The following is a 23,882-nucleotide window of genomic DNA, read 5'->3' as shown; positions in this document are numbered from 1 at the left end:
GACTTTGTCTTAAAATAAGAAAGTAAGTAAGTAAATAAATAAAATAAAAAGATAAATTGGACATTATCAAAGTGAAAAATTTACGTGTTTCAAAGAACACTGTCAAGAAAGCAAAAAGACACACCTGTAATCCCAGCATTTGGGAGGCTGAGGCAGGCAGATCATTTGAGGCCAGGAGTTGAGACCAGCCTGCCAACAAGGTAAAACCCCATCTCTATTAAAAATACAAAAAAATTAGCCAGACGTGGTGATGCTTGCCTGCAGTCCCAGGTACTTGGGAGGCTTAGACACGAGAATCGCTTGAGCTGGGGAGGTGGAGGTTGCGGTAAGCCGAGATCGCACCACTGCACTCCAGCCTGGGCAACAGAGTGAGGCTCTTGACCTCCAAAAAAAAAGAAAAAGAAAAAAAGAAACCAAAAAGAGAATACAAAGCCCAGAAATAAATCCATACATTTACGCTCATTAACGTAGATCCCAAAAACATACAATGGAGAAAGAACAGTCTCTTTAATAAATGGTGGTGGGAAAACTAGATATCCATAGGCAGAAGAATGAAATCACAGACTCATCTCATACCATACATGAAAATCATTACGTTAGAAATTATTGCTGGGTGATGGCCGGGCGCAGTGGCTCATGCCTATAATCCCAGCACTTTGGGAGGCCGAGGCGGGTGGATCATGAGGTCAGGAGATTGAGACCACCCTGGCTAACACAATGAAACACCGTCTCTACTAAAAATACAAAAAATTAGCCAGGCGTGGTGGCGGGCACCTGTAGTCCCAGCTACTTGGGAGACTAAAGCAGGAGAATGGCATGAACCCAGGAGGCGGGGCTTGCAGTGAGCCAAGATCAGGCCACTGCACTCCAGCCTGGGCAACAGAGCGAGACTCATCTCAAAAAAAAAAAAAAAAAGAAATTATTGCTGGGTGATTTATGGGAATTTGTTGTACTATTCTGCTTTAGTTTGAAACTTGCTTTAAAAAAAAAACATGTATTTTACAACATTTCCACTACATAGCTGAGCAAAAACCAGAAAGATAAGACAAATTTTATTTTTCCTCTAGAAAATAGGTTTTCATCTGAAGAAATTTAGACAGAAGTAATAAGAGCCAGTTAGGTTTCTTTTGGTAATTTTCAGCAACCTGAAAAAATTTTAGATAGGCTATCTTAATGTCCTAATATTTTCTAAATCACTAATTCCCAGCTTCAAAGGAACAATTAGAAGACAAAACCATCTGGTCACCTGTTTGCGTAACAATTCTTCCTGCTTCCGCCTTTCTTCCTCTTCTCTTCTCCTCTCTTCCAGTCTTCTAAGAGCTTCTTCTTGCTGCTGTCTTTCTTCCTCTTCTCGCTGTCGCCTTAATGCAATTTCTTGCTCCCGCTGGCGACGTAAAGCCTCTTCCTAAGGAAAAAAGATGGAGGGTAGGGGGTGGGGGAGGGACTCAGGTCTATCATTCAATTTATGATGTCATATTTGGAAAGTAATAGGCTATCTGCTGTTAAGACTCTGTTAAACAGTAAACATAAAAGTAATCACGATCTGGAGTAAAAAGTATACATGTAAATTGGGGAACTGGACACATTACAATAAAAATAAAATTGAATTTAAAATATTAGCAGTTAAATTACAATAAACTGTGAAGTCTACCCTGGTTTCTATATTAGCTACATCATTTACTGATTAACCATAGAAAGAGCTACATTAGAATTATAGCTTTGGTTTCTCCATTGGTATCTTTAATCCCTATTTTTTTAATCAACTGGGAACTTAAGGCATAGAGAGGGCAAATCAACATAGCCACCAAAAATTTGGGGTAATATAAGTTCTCCCAGTCAGAAGTACTGAGTAAAGCCAAGTGTCCCAGAACATGTTCTGAAGATCAAAAGTCCCACCAACACTATTAAGTATTACACAGAAAGAAGTCCCATTGTTGAGATCATTTATAGAAAACTGAGCAACACAGAACTAAACATACTTTTTTACTGCAATAATCCTTAGAGCCTCTATATGCTGCAGTATAGTGTGACTCTAAGAATTAACAGTAGTTCTCATTTCATCTCAGCATGGATCCTTTTTGTTTTTCACAGAGCACCTCTTGGGGCCAAAAAGTAGGAAACAAGTGGTAAAGGCTAGACTGTGGGGCTATTAAGAGAGTGGATCCTTTCAAGTGAAGCTAGGAAAACCCCAATGGAAAAATGAGCCAAGCACATGAATGGTGAATTCCCCCCGGCAACAAAAAAAAAAGAAAAAAAAGACCAAAAAACATTAAAAGTGTATACCTCACTGGTTATAAATCCTTAAGCAAAGACTTAGCTACAAGGACTTTCATTCAAACACTTATCTAACAATGAAGAACTGGAAACAACCCTCATGTCCAACAATAGGGAATTGGTCAACTTATTATAATTTACTTATAAAATGAAATTTAATACAGCTAGCAAATATGACGATGTAGATTTTTAGATACACATTTGACATGGAAAGATGACATAATTCATGTCAAAAGGAGGGTTATAAAACACAAGTACAAACAATATATACCTCCAGCCTGGGTGACAGAGTGAGACTCTGTCTCCAAAAAAATAAAAAGAAGAAACCAAAAAGAGAATACAAACCCCAAAAATAAATCCACACATTTATACTCAATTGATTTTTGACATAGGTGCCACAAACACACAACAGGGGAAAGGACAGTCTCTTTGATAAATGGTGGTGGGAAAACTGGATATCTATAGGCAGAAGAATGAAGTCAGACCCTCATCTCACACCATATACAAAAATCATTACATTCAAAATTATTGCTGGGTGATTTATGTCTAAATTTCTTCAAATGAAAACCTACTTTCTAGGGGAAAAATGAAATGTGTCTTATTTTTCTGGTTTCTGCTCAGCTATATAGTGGAAAATGTTGTAAAGCAAATATGTGTATAGAGTTTTTTTTGCTCCCTATTTAGAAACACTAAAATAGAGAGAAAAGGTTCATTAAGGGAAAGAACAAAGAGAAGGCAGAGGTCTTAGCCAAAGATACTTTTTTAAAGTACATTTGAATGGTCAATAAGCATGTGAAAAGATGCCCAACAACAGTAATCATTAGGGAAATGTAAATCAAAACCACAATGAAATATCACTTGATGCTCATTAAAAATGTCATTATCAAAAAGAAACAAAGCAAAACCAAAAAAAATAAAATAAAATAACAAGTGTTGGTGAGAATGTGGAGACACTGGAATGGCTGTGCATTGCCAGTAGGAATATAAAGTGGTGCAGCAGCTGTGGGAAAAATACGGCAGTTCTTCAAAAATTCAAAAGAGAATGACCATATGATCCAGCAATTCCACTTCTAGGTGTATACACAAAAGTGCTGAAAGCAAGGACTCAAACAGGTATCTATACACCCGTGTTCACAGCAGCATTATTCACAATAGCTAAAACATGGAAGTCATCTAAATGTCCATCAACAGAGGAATGGATAAACAAAATAGGAATGGATAAACACACAATGGAATATTATTCAACCTTTATAAGAAAGGAAATTCTGATATATGCTACAATATGAATAAACCTTAAGTGAAATAAGCCCAACACAAAAGGACAAATACTGTATAATTCTACTTACATAAGAAATTGAGTTAGTTTAAATTCACAGACACAGAAAGAAGAATGGTGGTTACTAGGAGCTATGGGATGGAGGGAGTGGGGCTCCTTGTTTAATGGATATGCAGTTTCAAAGTTTGCAAAGTTGGAGAAGTTCTACAGACATGTTTGTGAGGGTTACACAGCAATATGAATAAATATACTTAACACCACTGAAAGAACACTTAAAATGGTAAATTTTATGTTATGTATATGTTAGCACAATTTTTTTTAAAGCCCATGTAACTTTTAAAATTTGACATTTAATGCTGCACATCAAAGTTACTTTCTCATTGTTTTTAGACACAAGGATAGAACTTTTGAAATCTAACTGGTTTATAAAACTCTAGGAAATATGCAAAGAATATCAATTCCAGTGGTTTACTAGGACTGAAGAATATCCCTACGGTGGGTGTTGGTGGAAAACAGAGATTCTTTCCAAAAGTGAGTGAGTCTTCTAAGGTTCTACCCCCAATCCTGTGGACTTCAGGAGTATCTGTGAAATGATGAAAGGAAGCAGCCTGAAAGCCCTCATCAAGCACTAATCCTATGGTCAGAGTTCCCAGATATATACCTGTTTCCTTCGGGCAAGTTCTTCTTCCTCTCGCCTTTTCCTTTCTTCTTCCTGCTGTCGCCGAAGAATTTCTTCCTGTTGTCTTCGGAGTTCTTCTTGCCTCTTTCGCTCTTCCTCTTCCCGTTTTGCCCTCATTTCTGCCTCTCTTCTCTCTTGCTCTAGCTGTGATTACATAAGAATACTCTTAGAAACTTGAAACCAAGCACAGGAACACTCCAAAAGCACTAACCAGTAGTATTCGTTCATTCAATCAGCTGCTTGTACTGTACTGCAACCGGGTGATCCAACAGATTAATAGATAAACAAAATGTTATATATATACAATGGAATATTAATATTATTCAACCTTTAAAAGGAAGGAAATTCTGACATATGCTACAACGTCAACACCCTGTTAAGAGCTCTAAGCTGTGACATATCACAGTAATTAGAAGAATTTTATGATTGTCTCAATTGAATGCACTTTCCTCCCACCTGTACTTGCCTCTACACTCCACGTTACCATTATACCACCCAGGAGAGTAACATCAGAATGTTCTTGGATGGTACTTATTTACTCATCCCCACAAATAATTTTCTGATTGAACATTTAACAGTGTGGCTATAATGTTTTAACAGCAATGTTGTATGAACCTTTCCACATTCTGGGAACTCTGAGACTGTCACGACCTCAGGGGATAAGAATGCATTAAGTATAAAACAGCAACAACACTCTCTTGTACGCCTGAGAACCTGGAAATCATTACAATGACACTAGGTATTGATGTAGACATTCTTTTCTGGCAAGTACTAAAACCAAAATTCAAGATTTAGCTCCTCCAAAAAATGTGAATGGAACACACAATCTAATGTTAATGTCAGGCTTTTTGGCTGCTACATCTGAGGATACTAAGAAATATAAACAAATACCACTATAAAGATTCAATGGGAGAACTCATGCCACATATCGGGAGTCTCATAAACAATGTAGTGGATATTTTCTCACATTCTTGTTACTTATAACCAATGTTCATACCATGAATAACGTTAACTAAAATATATATGTGTCTATAATCAACAATGTGCCAACTAACCAAACCAAACATATTAATTTAAATTCTGTTTTGAGTTTTTTTTTTTTTTTTTTTTTGGGGGGGAGAAGAGAGCACAGTAAAGATACAATATGAGTGTACTTATACCAGCTAAGCAGCAGTAAACTGAAAGTAAAAAGTATAGCTAGCTAGAGAGATGAATAAACAGCAATGTTTATGTCCTGCAGCCAGATGACAATGCACTGTTGCAGAAGAATGAATTTCAGACCTTTGCAGCTTTGGCCTTCTCTAGCTGCTGAAGCTGTTCCAGGGCAGGGCCTGGTGTCGTGGTGTCCAGAGGAAGATCCCATACACTACCACCTTCCCAAACTGTAAGACAACAAAAGGAAGAACGAGGGATGACAGAGCTTACACACATGGTGACATATCCGTAGGAATCATGAAAAAAGCTGCTTCCCTGTGCCTAAATGAGCTCCACCAAACACATCTGTTTTGCCTCTGAGTAGACTGAACTGCCAATGGACTCTAGTTACTATGAATATCCTTCAACACATCTAGAATGAAGGGAAGTACCAGGCATTTGTCAGGGAATTAACTTCATCCTTACAAAGCCCTATAATGTTTCTATTCATACCTCTATTTTTACAGATGAACAAACTAAAGGTCAGACGTAGTTTCTAACACTCCCAAGGGCACATGGCAAGCATGTGGCCATGCCAGGATTTAAATCCCAGTGTATTACACTCCAAAGCACATAGGTTTCCAGCAACCATACAGCCTCTTACTGCACACCAACTAGAGAGAAGTAGGTGGTTGCACAACATTGTGAATGCCACTGAAGTGTTCACTTTAAAATGGTTAATTTTGTGTTAAGTGAATTTCATCTCAATAAAGAGGGAGTGCAAGTAAGCATTACAGCTGGAGCTGTGGAGACCTCTGGAAAGGCCAGGCAGGTCTTACAAGTGAGACCTGGTCCTGCTAACCTGAAGGGCACTGCAAGATCACATTTGGAAGTAAACAAACAGATAATGGTTTCTGAGTTCACTTTCCTATTGCCAGCGAAGTTTTCTAGCACCACTTTTCAGCATTCTCTATTTTCTACATTCCTATCATAGTCTATTTATACAATATCAAATATTGTCTGTATAAAACCAATGGACTATTTTTAAAGGAACTTGACTGCATATAAACCCAAAGAGATAAATGGTTTAATACAGTACTTAAAAGTTTCCAAAACACAGCAGAATACAGGTTGCGGATCCACTATCCAAAATGCTTGGGACCAGAAGCATTTCAAATTTTGGATTTTTTCAGATTTTGAAATATTTGCATATACATAATGAGCTATCTCTGGGATGAGACCCAACATAAAATTCATTAATCTTTCATATACACTTTATAGATATAGCCTGAAGGTACTTTTTTTTTTTTGGGGCGGGGGGGGGTTTGAGATGGAGTCTCACTCTGTCACCCAGGCTGGAGTGCAGTGGTGTGGTCTCGGCTCACTGCAACCTCCGCCTCCAGAGTTCAAGCAATCCTCCTGCCTCAGCCTCCGGAGTAGCTGGGATTACAGGTGCCCGCCACCACACCTGACTAATTTTTTTTTATTTTTAGTAGAGATGGGGTTTCACCATCTTGGCCAGGCTGGTCTCGAACTTCTGACTTCATGATCCACCCACCTCAGCCTCCCAAAGTGCTGGGATTACAGGCGTGAGCCACCACACCCAGCCAGTCTGACGGTAGTTTAATGCAACATTTTTAAATAATTTGAGGCATGAAAAAAATGTTTGTGTTAAGTATTTATGTGTAAAATTGTCCAATCATGGGTTGGGCACCATGTCTCATGCCTGTAATCCTAGCAGTTTGGGAGGCCGAGGCGGACGGATCACTTGAGGCCAGGAGTTTGAAATCAGCCTGGCCAACGTGGTGAAACCGTCTCTACTAAAAATACAAAAATTAGCCAAGTGTGGTGGTGGGTGCCTGTAATCCCAGCTACTCGGGAGGCTGAGGCAGGGGAATCTCTTGAACCCAGGAGGCAGAGGTTGCAGTGAGCCGAGATTGTGCCACTACACACCAGCCTCGGCAACACGGCAAGACTCTGTCTCCAAAAAAAAAAAAAAAAAAAATTCCACTTGAAAATCATGTCAATGCTCAAAAAGTTTTAGATTTTGAACCATTTTGGATTGTGGACTTTTGGATTAGGGATGGGTACTCAACCTGTATTCTTAACATCCTAACTATAAACAGCTACCAAGAAAAAATAAGGTACAAACAGCATGGAAAGTTGATGAAGGAAGACAATCATCCTTCTGCAATAATCTGTGGGGTCAATGTTAACAACAGAACCATGACCTGAATGGCTCAACAGCTCTAGAAAAACTCCACCAAGGCCTATAGTTCTTGAGGATCTTCAACACCAACTATAATCTCTTGAAAGGACTACCCGTGGACCGAACTATCCATCTCTGCAAGTATTTAGACCATAAGAAACAGAGGTGCTCGGCTGGGCGCAGTGGCTCACACCTGTAATCCCAGCACTTTGGGAGGCCAAGGTGGGCGGATCACTTGAGGTCACTTTGAGACCAGACTGGCCACAAAGGTGAAATCTTGTCTCTACTAAAAAATACAAAAATTAGTCAGGTGTGATAGCATACATCTGTAATTAATCCCAGCTACTTAGGAGGCTGAGGCAGAAGAATCGCTTGAACCCAGGAAGCGGAGGTTGCGGTGAGCTGAGAACACATCACTGCACTCCAGCCTGGGTGACAGTGCAAAAGTCTGTCTCAAAAAAAAAAAAAGAAAGCAAAGAGCAAAGAAATAGCAGTGCTTCACTCATACCAAGACTTAAAATAATCTCAACCCCAAATTTTCTAATTTGATGTAAAAATATAAAAATGAGAAAAGGTGCTCAATTCATAGCAGGTTTTTCTTTTCCCCAAATTTCTGGGTACCTACAGTGTTTGTTAACATCAAATCCTTTTTCTTTTTTTTTCTTTCCTAGAGTCTTGCTCTGTTGCCCAGGCTGAAATGCCTTGGCATGATCATAGCTCACTGCAGCCTGGAACTCCTGGGCTCAAGTAATCCTCCCATTTCAGCCTCCTGAGTAGCTAGCACTACAGGCACACACCACCATGCCTAGCTTGTATTAATTCCTAACTCAAAAGAATAGATCACCATTACTGTGTTTTTATGTATGCTTTTTTTCCCGATCTGGCTAAAGAGATCGAAAATAATTTAAATGATTTTTCCACACTGATCAGAGCAACATAAAAGAGATGCTGACTCAAAAAAAAAAAATCCACTAAATAAATTCAAACAAATCCTTAAAAGTATATTTTCAGTAACACCTTCAATATTGCTTGGATCTAGTAAAAAATGGACCTTTTGTTAACATCAAATACAAAATGGAGAAACCTAATATATTTTCTAAGAACTGAATTGTAAAATTATTATTAGACTCCGAATCCTCAGAGTGGTACTAAAGGTTAATCTAAGTTTTTACCTGTAGGCTGTGAAGCTGTTGGCTGAAGCTCCCAGATAGAGCCAGTATCTGGCACGGACACAGACCTAGTTACTGAGGGAATGATGTTCTGATCAGATATTCTGCAAAAGGGAAATAAAAAATTAACTTGTTCTTGTCATTTGCAAAAAAAAAAAAAAAAAGATAAAGAGGAATTTCTAGATTAGCAGCTAGAAATTTTGGCTTATTTGGCTAGAAAACGCCTTCACTCTTTTACTAAAACCTAACACTACCAAAGCAGTTTGAGGTGGAACAAAGAGAAGGGCACAATGATCACACTTCTGGAATCCTCTATGGTAATACATATTGACTTCTAAATGATGGATATACCTACTGTATATCCATATCTTAAAAGATATGTATATCTTAAAGATACTGTATATCCATATCTTAAAAAACCCAGATCATCTCACAGAAGTCACAGAGACAACATATTATAATGAAAAAAGGTCTGCATTTTAGTTCTGAGTTTCCTATAGCCTCTCAGAGTCCCAGTTTGCCCATCCATAAAATGGAGCTCCCACCACCTAAACTGCCTACCTCACGGGAAGGGTTAAGGCTCAAAAGAAATATAAACAGTTTTGGCTGAATGAGTCAATAAGATTTTTAAGAGCAGTGACTGATACTTGTTCAGGAGAAATATTACTCTGAATGATAATCTGAAACAGCAGAAATTTCTTCTAGACTTCTAGTATAATTTCCTTTTCCTTAGACCTACCTTAATGGCTTGTGAGTTCTAGAAAATTACAACCTTGTGTGGTGTGGCTAATACTTTGAGATACTATGAGTAAAAGTGAAATTAAAATCCTAGGCTACAGTTTTTCTGTCACAGGTTCCACAAGATGACACTGTTTCTCAAGTGTTCCCATTATTCTTTGGTCTTTTGATTAATCAAAATTTATCTCTATGAGTAAAAGACCAAATAAACGCTTATCTCCACCTGAAATATTTTTTTAAAATATACTTTTTCACATACAACATGCAGGTATGTGTTGGGAGTGTTCCGGTGCCAGAAATCACACACTATACTAGAATTTCTCCTTTCTTCTCTTTCTTTCACAACACATGCACCCCATGTGACACATAGTGGAATGACCACCAACCTCATCTTCAGGGTCTGAAACTGTTGAAGAAGAAGTGCCAACTGCTGCTGCTGCTGGGAAGACAGGGCTGCTTTCTGCTGTTGGGCCAAAACCTGTGCATATTGTTGTCTTCAAAAAGTAAAAAAAAAGTATAACCTGTCAATCCACATTTAGTTCACATGGCTGAGATCCTGAAAGACAAAGTTCAATTCAAAGCCCCCCAGGAAACATTATTAGAAATAGCTATCAAATATATTTTATAATTCTTCATTATGATAATACACATACAGAAAATTCTATGCTTCATTCTAGAAAGAAATGAACTCATAGTTGGCATGTTTCCGAGTGAAAGAGGATAGCAAAAAAATTCACAATTCAGTGCAAAGTGGTCTATTCAGAGAAAATATTTTAAAAATCACGAACGTCAAAAATTGGTAAACTCCAAAGATAACCTTTTATCAGAAATTAAATGAAAAATGAAACAGATTCAAATTAGTAGCTTTTTCCATATGACATAACCTTTGTAAAAAATGTAACACTTCTATAAAAATTCATACATTGATCGTCTTCAACTTGGAAAAATTTAGGTAATTTTTCATAACTAGATCAGGGTTAAACTTTTGTAATGGGCCAGAGAGTAAATAGTTTCATCTATGCAGGTCATATACTCTCTGTTTCAACTACTTGATTCTGCCATCGTAAGGCAAAAGCAGCAATATACATCCTACAAACCAACGGGTGTGTCTGTTTCAGTAACACTTTGCTTATAAATGTAAAAATAGAGAGCAGGCCAGATTTAGCCCAAAGGTCAGACTTTGCCAACCTCTGCACCACGTAACAGCAAATCTTATTTCTTCTACAAAAAGGACACAAAAAAAACCTGACTGACTTTGCCATCATTCCACACCACTCCTAAAATAATTAACTTTAACTTCTTTCCCACCCTCTCGCTTATATACATATATATGTTTTTTTCCTCTGTGGCATCCAAAGCTGAGCCACTCAGGAGGCACTTAGAAACTAAAGAGCTTACAAAATTAAAGTTATGTGTCATCTTCTAAACTTCTGGTATTTAAAAGTAAGATAAGCCAGGAGTGGTGGTTCATGCCTGTAATCCCAGCACTTTGGGAGGCGAGGCAGGCAGATCACTTGAGGCTGGGAGTTCGAGGCCAGCCTCGCCAACACAGTGAAACCCCATCTCTACTAAAAATACAAAAATAGGCTGGGCGTGGTGGCACATGCCTGTAGTCCCAGCTACTCAGGAGGCTGAAGCATGAGAATCAATGGAACCAGGGAGGCGGAGGTTGCAGTGAGCCGAGATCATGCCCTTGCACTCCAGCCTAGATGACAGAGTGAGGCTCTGTCTCAAAAATAAATAAATAAATAAATGACAATACTAAAATTAGAATGTATGGTGGTTAAGACGCCACTAGCAGGGTGACTGAAGTGCCATATAAGCCGTTAGTTCCCTCTACTGTAAAAGGTGAGACTTGAGAGCAGATTCTATTTAAAGTCCCTTTTCATGCTGCAGTACATCCTACTGCATTACTCTTCTTACTGTATTAAAAACTGCTGGTACTGCAGGTGCTGCATCTGGTATAAGGCTGTGAGTTCTTGCTGCCTGGTCAGTCGTTCCTGGTCCAGCTCTCCCTAGGAATGAAGTGGTGAGGAAATAAATACCATTAAATAAACTGCAAAGAACCTAAAAGCCACTTAGTACAGGTATCTGAAATCAAAATGAATCTAAGACCTTTACCTCCCAGCTCTACCCTTCTACCCAAACACTTGAATAAAAACTCAGACATCTTTAAAAACTAAACATCGCCATCTAGTGGAAACAGTGGTGTCAATATTATAAAAGATTCCCTAAGGTGAGAAAGGGTCCTTATCTCAGCTGCCATTCTCCATTCCTGCCCTTAAAGCTGAATGTTCAACTGTACTTCAGAGTTATTACTGTAACTGAAAGACCGTATAATTAGATAATGTAGAAATTAGAGAAACTGGATATAACACAGAAAAATGTAAAAGTATCTAAAGGTCAAAGGAAATGTTACAGAATTTTATAATCGTATATAAGGAATGCAAGGAGCCAGTATGTATCTTAAAGATGTTAAAAATATAAAAAGAGGCCGGGCGCAGTGGCTCACACCTGTAATCCCAGCACTTTGGGAGGCCAAGGCGGGCGGATCATGAGGTCAGGGGTTTGAGATCAGCCTGGCCAACATGATGAAACCCTGTCTCCACTAAAAATACAAAAATTAGCTGGGTGTGGTGGCACATGCCTGTAGTTCCACCTACTCAGGAGGCTGAGGCAGGAGAATCACTTGAACCCGGGAGGCAGAGGTTGCAGTGAGCCTAGACTGCGCCACTGCACTCCAGCCTGGGTGACAGAGCAAGACTCCGTCTCAAAAAAATATATATGTATGTATATATGTATATAAACTTTGATAACTATAACTCTCTCCCCCAAAATAAACTGTTTCTGTTGCTATTAATACATCATGAATTAGAAAAAATAAGTTGTAGTAAAATAAAACCAATTTTTTAGCTTATATGTGAAATAATATGACTGGAATTTAAATTATGAAAAGTTAAAATTAGGAGAAAGAAACATGAAGTATAAGATAACAGAAGTAAAAGTGTAAGTATGACAGACTAGGTAAATCATGAGTTTATATCTTTATTATATACTGATTATAGTTTGAAATAAGATACTTGATACACAATTTCTTGGGGTAGGGATTACCTGAAATTCAGAGACATTTGTCTTGCTTTTCGATACTGGAGGATAGCTACTACCTTAGGTTCATCTAAAATGTCTACATGAAAAACTAAGTTTCAAGGTATACATTCATCATGAAGTGGGGCTCTCTTCTTATCAACAATATTCAAAGACAATGACAGACAGGAAGCAGGGTTTGCACAGTTTCCCGCCTATGCAGGTATGACTGAGGCTCAGCTCCTCTAACTGGAAACTGGGTAGTGGACTACTGCAAGTATGCCAAGATCCAAGAGATGAGCTTTTAGCTTCTGAGATGTGTAAGATCAAAACTCATCTTAATTTCAGAGAAGGGAAATAAGGCTTAAACTTGATATATAAGTTAAATTTATATGCTGCAATACACAGTATAATTTTTCTTGTGACGTAAAACAACTAGGATGGTGTGAGAAATAATTCCTCTCACCTAGGAATCTTCCATTCTAGACCACTGCTCTCCACAAACTATAGGTCTCAACACATTAGTGGACTGTGAAATCAAATACTGGGTTAAGATCAACATTTAAAAGAAACAAAATGGAAAAAAAAGCCACCTTCCTCACCTACACACTCCCCTTGACTACAGAGGCTAGGTCTTGCTCATCTTCATCTCCTAAGAACCTACTACGAGGCCTGGCACAGGCCCTCGATATACAATTGATGAATAAGTCAATGGTGACTTCACTGTAGAAATGCAGTGTCCACACTAAAGGTTTATGGGCTGGGTGCAGTGGCTCATGCCTAAAATCCAGCACTTTGAAAGGCCGAGGTGGGAGGACCACCTAAGCCCAGGAGTTTGAGGCTGGCCTGGGCAACATGATGAGACTCCATCTCTTTGGAAAAAAAAAAAAAAAAAAAAGGTTTATGGTAACTTTTAACTATAGCCCGTCACCAGACAGTCCAACCTGGAGAAGAAAAAATGAGGTACAGGTGAAAGACCTCCAAAAGGAACACTACTGAGAGGGTCCAAGAGCAGCTCAAGAGGAAGAAGGGTTTCCCTGCCAATAGTACCCCAGTGTCAGAGCCCTAGGAAGATCACTACTAGCATTACGGTTCCGTTTATTATTTTCTTTTTAGACAGGGTCTCACTCTGTGCCCAAGCTGCAGTGCAGTGGCGCAATCACAGCTCACTGCAGCCTCGACTTCCTAGGCTCAAGTGATCAGCCCATCTCTGCCACTGATTGCCACCATACCCGGCTAGTTTTTTATCATTATTATTTTATTACTATTTGTAGAGACAGGTCTCACTTCGTTGTCCAGGGTGGTTTTAAACTCCTGGGCTCAAGCAATCCTCTAACTCTGGCCTCCCAAATCCCTCCCACACCGGGATTACAGAAGTGAGCCAATGTGCCCGGCCATGGTTCCATTTTTTAATTAAAATACCAGTAACTAATTTTTTTTTAAACCCTCAAAATATTGTGAAGCACTGATAACATTTATTTTAAGGCAAACCTCAAATTTAGAAACTTTATGAATGAGAAGGCAAGAGGCAAATGAAGTGGAAGAGAGGGGAATGTCTATTCTAACTAGAGGAAGCAAAGAAAGTCAAAGAGGTCAACTGTGTTGAGGCCTAGCAGATAAAGGTAGAAGCTCTGAAACGAGCTTAGAAAGGTAAGGTGCCAGGCACTGCAGGACCTGACAGGCAGGCCAGGATAAGATGTTGGTCTTCATTCTACATCTGTGGAATGCTACTGAAGGGTTCCGTTTCTCTGTTGGGGAGGAGGTGGGGTGTGAAGAGGATGGGCACAAGTTATCCGAGTTTTGAAAACATCATTATAGCTAAGTATTCAGTCTTCCATTCAGACTTTCCCTTACCATTTCCATTAATTTCAAAGAACTACAATTCCTTCATTAGATGATATATTTGGGTTGTGTTTTCAAAGAGAATCAAGTGTTTCCGTGACTAATATGTATTCCAGGTGAGGTGAAAGGTACTTACCATATGAGGAGGGGGGGCTGGACCTGGAGAAAAGGGAACTCTTCCCCACATTTTCATGATATCGCCAAGAGGTTGGAAGCTTTCATCACATGCTCTCTTCACCAATAAAGACATAGTAAAATAGCCCGCCTGAAACCATTCTGCCATCTCCTGATTATTGAAGGGACCTATAACAGCACCAATTAAACAGAAAGACAATAAGAAGCCTTTCAGACTCAAAGAGAAAAAAAATATTTCCTGCATCTGATTCTCATCGAGGTGGCATCTGTCAAAATGTTTTATACTATCTAATTTAATTCACCTCTAAAGGTAGCTAACAGATTTCTAACTACTAAAATAATTTTAAAATAAAGTGTGTTTATACATCCCAAATTATCAGCAGCACTTCAATTATGAGGAGCATAACTGTCTCTATCTCAATCTCTACAACAATTCATGTGTCAGTAAAGTATGATACAATTGAAGAGTTAACTATTTACTAGACTTTGTATCATTTAGGCGTAAAGAATATAAACATGCAGGGCTAAAAACGTTCTCCAATTTTCATTTTCTGCCACAGATTAGCGAAAGTGGGGCAAAATGTAAACAATAATTAAGACAAATTATAATTCACTCTCTGATCTTGGTAGTGGGGAAAAAACGAGTATTCTCTAAATGTTTTATAATATGAAATAATCAAGTATTTTATATACATAAATAACATACAAATTCACTCTGATTAAAAACCATTAATTCATTCAACAAATATTTACTGAACATTGATGATATATGACATAGACAGTAGGGATATGGCAATAAATAAAGCAAGGCCCTGGAACTTCCACTTCAGAATATGAAGTAGATGTACTTTTCCCTATTCCTCCTCTAAGTACAACTAGAAACCCTGGACATTGTATTAATATATAAAACAAATAACACTGAAAAGTGGAGAGAAAAAGGCAGGCTAACCAGGGGTCTCAGTGATGACATGATCGTGAATTCCCTGGTTTTTCTTTTTATCACATATATCACAGATTTGGAGATGAAGAAGCCAGCAACCAGAACACATGACCTAATAGTACGCTATCTACAAGAAAGTCACACAAAATATAACAAAGCAGGCAGATTGAGGAGAGAAAAAGATATGTCATGCAAATATTAACTTAAAGTAAGTTATATTCATGTTTGATAAAGTTGACTTCAGAGCAAAGAAAATTATCAGAGACAGACAGATGTAATAAAGGGTCAATACACATAGAAGATGCAGGAATTGTAATATGTATGTACCAAACAACAAAGTTCCAAAATATACAAAACAGGATCTGACAGAACTGAAAAAAAGAAACACACAAATCCACAAATTGAAGACGTAACCACCACGTGATAGACCAACTAGCAGAAAATCTGCAAGATTACAGAATTCAACAAAACCATCAACCAACAGAAGTGAAGTGACTTTACAGAACATTCCAAATATAGAAAAATACATATTCTTTTCAACTACCCACAGAACCTACAGCAATAACAGACCACATTTGGGGCAATAAAACAAACATAAAAAGATTTTTAAAACTTGAAATCATATTCAGTGTATACTTCTCGAGTGATGGGTGTACCAAAATCTCACAGATCACCACTAAATAACTTACTCATATAACCAAATATCACCTGTTCCCCAAAAACCTATGGAAATTTTTTAAAAAATCACATATAGTATGTTCTTTGACCACCAAGAATCAAGCTAGAAATCGATAAAAGAAAAATAACAGAAATCTTCCAAACACTTAGAAACCCAAAAATATACTTCAGAATAATCCATGGGTAAAAGAGGAAGTCTCAAGGGAAATTAAAATACACAGAATGGAATGAAAAAAAAAATACAGGCTGGGCACAGTAATTCACGCCTCTAATTCCAGCATTTTAGGAGGCCAAGGTGGGTAGATCACCTGAGGTCAGGAGTTCGAGACCAGCCTGGCCAACATGGGGAAACCTTGTCTCTACTAAAAAACGCAAAAATTAGCTGGGCATGGTGGCGCATGCCTATAGTCCCAGCTACTTGGGAGGCTGAGGCAGGAGAATCGCTTGAACCTGGGAAGTAGAGGTTGCAGGGAGCCAAGATCACGCCACTGCGCTCCAGCCTGGGCGACAGAGTGAGACTGCATCTCAAAAAAAAGGATAAATATGACTGTCTATGTAAAATCTCAAGGAAACTACCCAAAAAAACAGAAAACGAAAAGAACTCCTTGAGCTAATAAATGAGCTCAAACATTTACTATCACTGAAAAAAAAAAAACTGAGATGCTCAGATGTAAATCTACATGTACAGAATGTATGCTGAAAACTATGCAACGCTGATGAAAGAACTCAAAGAACTAACGACACAGATAGACATACCAAGTTCATGAACTAAAAGACTAACATGGTAAAGACATCAAGTCTTCTCAAACTGATAGAGAGGTTTAACATAATTCCTATCAGAATCTCAACAAGATTTTTAGTAAATACGGACAAAATTATCCTAAAAATTTTTATGGAAAGGCAAAGGAACTACAAAGCTAAAAAAAATTTTTTAAAAAGAAGATTAAACTGGGAAGAATGAGTCTACCCAATTTCAAGACTTATTATACAGCTACAGTAATCAAGATCGTACAGTACTGGTGAAGGAAGAGACAGTGATCTATGGGACAAAATTAAGAAGCAGAAATAGAAACAGACCCACAAAGAAATAGACCCACACAAATATGCTTAACTAAATTTTGACAAAGGTGAAAGAAAACAATTTATGAGAGAAAAGACATTCTGGGTCCTGAAGCAAATAGACATTCACTGAGAAAACCACAACAAAAAACAACTAGCTTATATGAAAATTAATTTAAAATGGACCATGAACTTAAATGTAAATTATAAAAACTATAAAATTTTTCCACAAAAAAAAAAAAAAAAAAATTGGCATCTAAAGCTAGGCAAAGTGTTCTTGTTAAACTTAATACAAAAAAGAACCTATAAAAGAAAAACATTTATCTATTGGATTCATCAAAATTTACAACTTTTTGCTCTGTGAAAGACCCTATTAAGAGAATGAAATGAGAAGATAAAGACTGACAAAAAATATGTACAAACCACATATCCATCAAAGGACTAGTATCTAGAATCAGTAATCAAAAATCTCTGAACAGGCCGGGCACAGTGGCTCACGCCAGTAATCCCAGCACTTTGGGAGGCCGAGGCAGGCGGATTATCTGAGGTCAGGAGTTCGAGACCAGCCTGGCCAACATGGTGAAACCCTATCTCTACTAAAAATACAAAAATTAGCCAGGCATGGTGGCACACGCCTGTAATCCCAGCTACTCAGGAGGCTGAGGCAGGAGAACTGCTTGAGCCCGGGAGACAGCGGTTGCAGTGGGCTGAGACTGTGCCACTGCACTCCAGCCTGGCCGACAGAGCTAGACTTTGTCTTTTAAAAAAAAAAAAATCTCTGGACAAAGAAAAGCCCTGCCCTGATGGCTTCTCTGGTGAAAAATGCACCAAACATTTAAGGAAAAACTAATCATAATCCTTCTCAAACTTTTTCCAAAAACTCAAAAGGAAGCAAGATTACCTATACTTCCTAACTAATTCTATGAAGCCAAAATTACCCTGGTATCAAAGTCAGACAAAGGCTCTAAAGAAAAATATAGACCAATATCCTTTATGAACACTGATGCAAAAATTCTTAACAAAATACTAGCAAAGCAAATTCAGCAATATATTAAAAAGATTATACACCATAATCCAAGTGGGATTTATTTATTCCTAGAATGCAAGGATGGTTCAAGGCACCAATATATGAAAATTGATCAATGTAATATACCATATTAATAAGAGGGGAAAAAAACACATCGTCATCTTAATTGACACAGAAGTAGTATCACACTTTCATAAGGGTCAAGAAACTAGGAATAGAGAGATCTAACTAAATATAATAAAAGCCATATATAAAAATCCCACAGTGGACATCATATTCAATAGTGAAAGACTGAAAGCTTTTCCTCTAACATCAGGAGCTAGGGAAGGATGCCCACTTTCACCACTTCTCTATTCAAGATAGTACTAAAGGTTCTAGTCAGAGCAACTGGGCAAGAAAAAAAAAAAGCATCCAAATTAGGAAGAAGTCTGTTCACAGATGATATAATCTTTTATGCAGAAAATTCTAGATTCTATTTTTCTAAAAACAGGTTAGAAGTAAAAAATAAATTCAGCAAAGTGGCAGGACACAAAGTCAACACTCAAAAATCAGTTGCATTTCTATACACTAACAATGAACAATCTGAAAAGAAAATTAGAAAAAAATTCCCCTTACAATAACATCAAAAATAATAACATACTTAGGGATTAACTAAGGATGTAAAAATCTTGTACAAAGAAAACTACAAAACACTGCTAAAAGAAATTAAAGACCTAAATAAATGGAAACACATCCATGTTCATGGAATGGAAGACTTAACATTGTTACAATGTCAGTACTACCCAAAGCAATTTACAGATTAAAGATAATCCCTATTAAAATCCCAATGACGCTTGCTGCAGAAACAGAAAAATCCCATCCTAAAATACATGCCAAGTCTCAAAAGATGGCAAATGGCCAAAACAATGTTTCTTTCTTGAAAAAGAGCAAGAGATCTATCATGCAACAATGACTACAGTTAACAACAATGTATTGTACTCTTAAAAAACACTGCCAAGTAGATTTTTAAGTGTTCTCACTATAAAAAATGATTAGTATGCTTGTTAATTAGCCGGACTTAACCATCCATAATATGTATGCATATTTAAAAACATCATGTCGTATACAACAAATATATAATGTATATGTCTTTTTTTGTTGTTAAGACAGGGTCCCTGTTACTCAAGCCAAGTGCTGTGCTCAATGCAGCCTCAACTTCCTGGGCTCTAGCAATTCTCCTGCCTCAGCCTCCCAAGTAGCTGGGACTACAGGTGCGTACCACCATGCCTGGCTTTTTTATTATTTGTAGAGACAGGGTCTCACTGTGTTGCCCAGGCTGGTCTCCAACTCTTGGACTCAAGTGATCCTCCCGCCTCAGACTCCCAAAGTGCTGAGATTACAGGCATGAGCCACCACGCCCAGCCCCTTATATGACAATTTAAAAATGTAATTAATAAAATTTTTTGGCCAGGCGCAGTGGCTCACACCTATAATCCCCCTTTGGGAGGCCAAGGTGGCAGAGGAAAGACAGGGAGTACCACTGACGGCCAGGAGTTCAAAACCAGCCTGGTCAACATAGCAAGAATTTGTCTCTTTTTTTTTCTTTTTAAAGATGGGGTGGGATCTCTTGGCTCGGCGCAATGGCTCATGCCTGTAATCCCAGCTACTTGGGTGGCTGAGGCAAGAGAATTGCTTGAACCCAGCAGGCAGAGGTTGCAGTGAGCCAAGATTGCCCCACTGCACTCCAGACTGGGTGACAGTGCAAGGCTCTGTCTCAAAAAAAGCGAGAGACAGGGTCTCACTATGTTGCCCAGGCTGATCTCAAACTCCCGGACTCAAGCAGTCCTCTGGTCTCAGCCTCCCAAGGAAACAGGATTACAGGCATGAGTCAGCGCACGTCAGCTGAGACCTCATCTCTAAAAAAGAAAAATAATTAGCTGAGTATGGTGGTGTGTGCTTGTTCTAAGGAGGCTGGGGTGGGATCACTGGAGCCCAGGAGTTTAAGGCTACAGTGAGCCATTATCATACCACTGCACTCCAGCCTGGGCAACAGAGCAAGACCTTGTCTAAAAAAAAAAAAAAAAAGAAAAGAAAAACAAAGCTGGAGGACTCACATTTCCTGATTTCAAAATTTATTACAAAGACAGAGTAATCAAAACAGTGTAATGCCAACATAAAGACAGACATACAGAACAATAAAATAGAACAGAGGGCCCCAAAGTGAACCAGAGTACATGGTCAAATATTTTGAAAAGGATGCCAAGACTATTCGATGGAAAAAGGACAGTCCTTTTAACAAATGGTATTTGGAAAATTGGATATCTACATGCAAAAGAATGAAATTGGATTCTTGCCGAACACCATATTCAAAAACTCAAAATGGATCAAAGACCTAAGTGCATGACCTAAATCTGTAAAACTCTCAGAAGAAAACACAGGGCAAATGCTTTATACAACATTGGATACAATAATGATTTCTAGGATATGACACCAAAGGCATAGGCAACAAAGCAAAAATAGACAAATTGGACTTCTTGAAAATTAAAAAACAAAAAAGTGCATGACAAGACATTATCAGCAGAGTAAAAAGGCAACCCAAAGAATGGGAGAAAATATTTACAAATCATGTATCTTATAAGGGATTAGCATCCAGAATATATAGAGAACTAAAACTCAGCAACAAAAAAATTAACAACCCAATTAAAAAAAAAAAGGCAAAGGACTTGAATAGACATTTCATTTGTATAAGAAGGTATACAAATGGCTAATAAGCACATGAAAAGATGCTTAACATTCCTTATGATTAGGGAAATGCGAATGAAAACTACAATGAGATACCACCTCACACCCATTAGGATGGCTACTATTAAAAAAGCGTTGGAGAGAATTTGGTGAAATTAAAACCCTTGTGGACTGTTTTTGAGAATGTAAAATGGTACCGTCACTGTGGAAAATAGTATGGTAGTTCCTCAAAAAATTAAAAATATAACTACCACATGATCAAGCAATTCTGCTTGTTGGTATATACCCAAAAGGATTGAAAACAGGGTCTCAAAGAGATAGTTGTACCTTCATGTTCAAAGCAGTATTATTATTATTATTATTTTAAAGACAGGGTCTTGCTGTGTCACCCAGGCTGGAGTGCAGTGGTGCTATCACAGTTCACTGCAGCTTCCAACTCCTGGGCTCAAGTGATCCTCCTGCCTCAGTCTCCTGAGTAGCTGGGACTACAGGCACACACCATCCTACACCCAGTTAATTTTTAATTTTTTTTTTATAGAGACAAGGTCTCTGCATGTTTCCCACGCTGGTCTCAAACTCCTGGGCTCAAGCAATCCTCCCACCTCAGCCTCCCAAAGGGTCAGAATTACAGGTGTGAACCACCACACCTGGCCCATAGCAACATTATTCACAATAACTACAACATGAAAACAATCCAAGTGTCCATCAATAGATGAAATGGATAAGCAAAATGTGTTATATACACCTACAGGGGAATACTATTCAGTCTTAAAAAGGAAGGAAATTTTGACACATGCTACAACATGAACAAATCTTGAGGACATTATGCTAAGTGAAATAAGCCAGTCAAAAGACAAATACTGTACGATTCCATTTACATGAGGTGCTTGGAATAGTAAAATTCGTAGAAACAGATAGTATCATGGTAATTGCCAGGGACTGGAGGAAATGAGGAACTATTGTTTAATGTATACAGTTCCAATTTGGGAAGATGAAAAAGTATTTAATACCACTGAACCATACATTTAAAAATGGCTAAGATGGTAAATTTTAAGTGTATTTTAACAATATTTAAAATGAATAAAAAAAACAAAACCGTAAAATAAGCAAACAATCCAATTAGGACAGGAACAAAAAAGACATGAAACATGAAGAAAAACTTGAATGAAGAGGACAGATAGATGGCCAGTAAGAACATGCAAAGATGTTCAACATCATTAGCCATTAGGGAAATGTAATGTAAATTTAAAACCCCAGTGAGGTATCACTACACACCTCTCAGAATGGTTAAAACAGAAAAATAGCAACAACATCAAATGCTGATAAGGATGCGGAGAAACTGGATTGCTCATACATTGCTGGTGGGCATATGAAATGGTATAGTCACTCTGGGAAACAGTTTGGCGGTTTCTTTTAAAACTAAGCATACAACTACCATACAACTCAGCAAATGCACTCCTGGGCATTTAGCCCAGAGGAATGAACACTTATGTTCCCTCAAAAACATGTCCATAAATGTTTATAGCAGCTTTATTCATTATAGCCTCAAAAGTTTAACAACCCAGATGTCCTTCAAGGGGTGAATGATTAAACAAACTATCGTAACATTCATATCACACAATACTACTCAGGAATAAAAATACACAAGCTATTGACATATGCAACAACCTCGATTAATCTCCAGAGAATTATGCTGAGTGAATAGAACCAATCTCCAAAAGTGTGATTCCATTCCATTCTTGCAATGACAAAATACAGAGCTGGAGAACAGATTAGTTATTGCTAGAGGCTAACAAAGGAGTTGGGGTAGAAGGGAAGCTCAGGTGGCTATAAAAGAGCAACCTGAACAATCTCTGTGGAGATGGAAATGTTCTGAATCTTTTTTTTTTTGGAGGCACAGTCTCAACTGTGTCACACAGGTTAAAGTGCAGTGGCACAATCTCGGCTCCCGGCAACCTCTGCCTCCTGGGTTCAAGTGATTCTCATGCCTCAGCCACCCAAGTAGCTGGGACTACAGGCGCATGCCACCACATCCAGCTAATTTTCATATTTTTAGTAGAGATGGGGTTTCACCATGTTGGCCAGTCTGGTCTTGAACTCCTGGTCTCAAGTGGTCCACCCACCTTGGCCTTCCAAATGCTGGGATTACAGGCATGAGCCACCACAATCAGCCATGTTCTGAATCTTGACCATACAAATGTCAATGTCCCACTTGTGTTACTGTACTATAGTTCTGCAAGAGGTTACCACTGGGGGAAGCTGTGTAAAGGGTATATGGAATCTCTCTGTATTATTCCTTATAATTACATATATAGCTATGATTATCCCAAAATAAATTTGGTTAAAACACACACACACACACACACACACACAGAGACACACACACACATACACACAAGCCCCGCTCTTGTGTATCTTACCAGAGTGTAAACAATGAACAAATATGTAAAATGCCAGGTAGTAATAAATGCTGTGAAGGAGAATAGGCAGGGTAAGGGGACTGAGAGTGCAAGGGGAGTTAATTCATTGGAGAGAGCTCACAGGGTGAGCACACAGTAAAATGCTATCATTAAAATTACACTAATATGAAGTGATCAACCAATTTCAGGGTAACAGGATAGATTTCAAAAGCAGAAATGAAGAATCAACAAATATCCTTTATAGATAGCATTCTGTGCCCATTCTAATCGAACTTACACACCACACAAATCTTCTAAGGGATTCATTTGTAATACAGTACTATCTTTTATCTGACATTCTTAGTAGTTCTCTACCATTTTTATCAACTCCACTTGAAAAAAAAAAAAAAACCGTCAAGGTCCTCCAACACTACTGCTGCCATCACCTTTTCAGAGTCAGGGAAACGGAAACACAGAGAAGGTGAGTAGGCTACCTCCCTACTTAACCAACTGAGATG

General features: G+C 38.2%; 1 protein-coding gene across 22 annotated transcripts in view; it reads right to left on the bottom strand.

The window, feature by feature from the left end:
* Positions 1 to 23,882, bottom strand: part of GIGYF2 (GRB10 interacting GYF protein 2) — a 161,263-nt gene that overhangs the window by 37,314 nt on the left and 100,067 nt on the right. For all 22 annotated transcript variants that reach the window (XM_054477539.2, XM_054477535.2, XM_054477541.2 and 19 more), the window contains 7 exons: positions 14,542 to 14,708; positions 11,403 to 11,494; positions 9,866 to 9,973; positions 8,745 to 8,845; positions 5,511 to 5,611; positions 4,212 to 4,373; positions 1,247 to 1,405 (listed from right to left, as the gene is read on the bottom strand). In XM_054477539.2, coding sequence (XP_054333514.1) covers positions 1,247 to 1,405; positions 4,212 to 4,373; positions 5,511 to 5,611; positions 8,745 to 8,845; positions 9,866 to 9,973; positions 11,403 to 11,494; positions 14,542 to 14,708 — 890 coding nt within the window. The remainder of the gene's footprint in view (positions 1 to 1,246; positions 1,406 to 4,211; positions 4,374 to 5,510; positions 5,612 to 8,744; positions 8,846 to 9,865; positions 9,974 to 11,402; positions 11,495 to 14,541; positions 14,709 to 23,882) is intronic.

The sequence above is a fragment of the Pongo pygmaeus genome, chromosome 11 (genome assembly GCF_028885625.2).
Source record: "Pongo pygmaeus isolate AG05252 chromosome 11, NHGRI_mPonPyg2-v2.0_pri, whole genome shotgun sequence".
In the NCBI taxonomy this organism is placed as follows: domain Eukaryota; kingdom Metazoa; phylum Chordata; class Mammalia; order Primates; family Hominidae; genus Pongo; species Pongo pygmaeus.
Note: the sequence above shows the minus strand (reverse complement) of the source record. Positions and strands in the feature narration are given on the sequence as shown.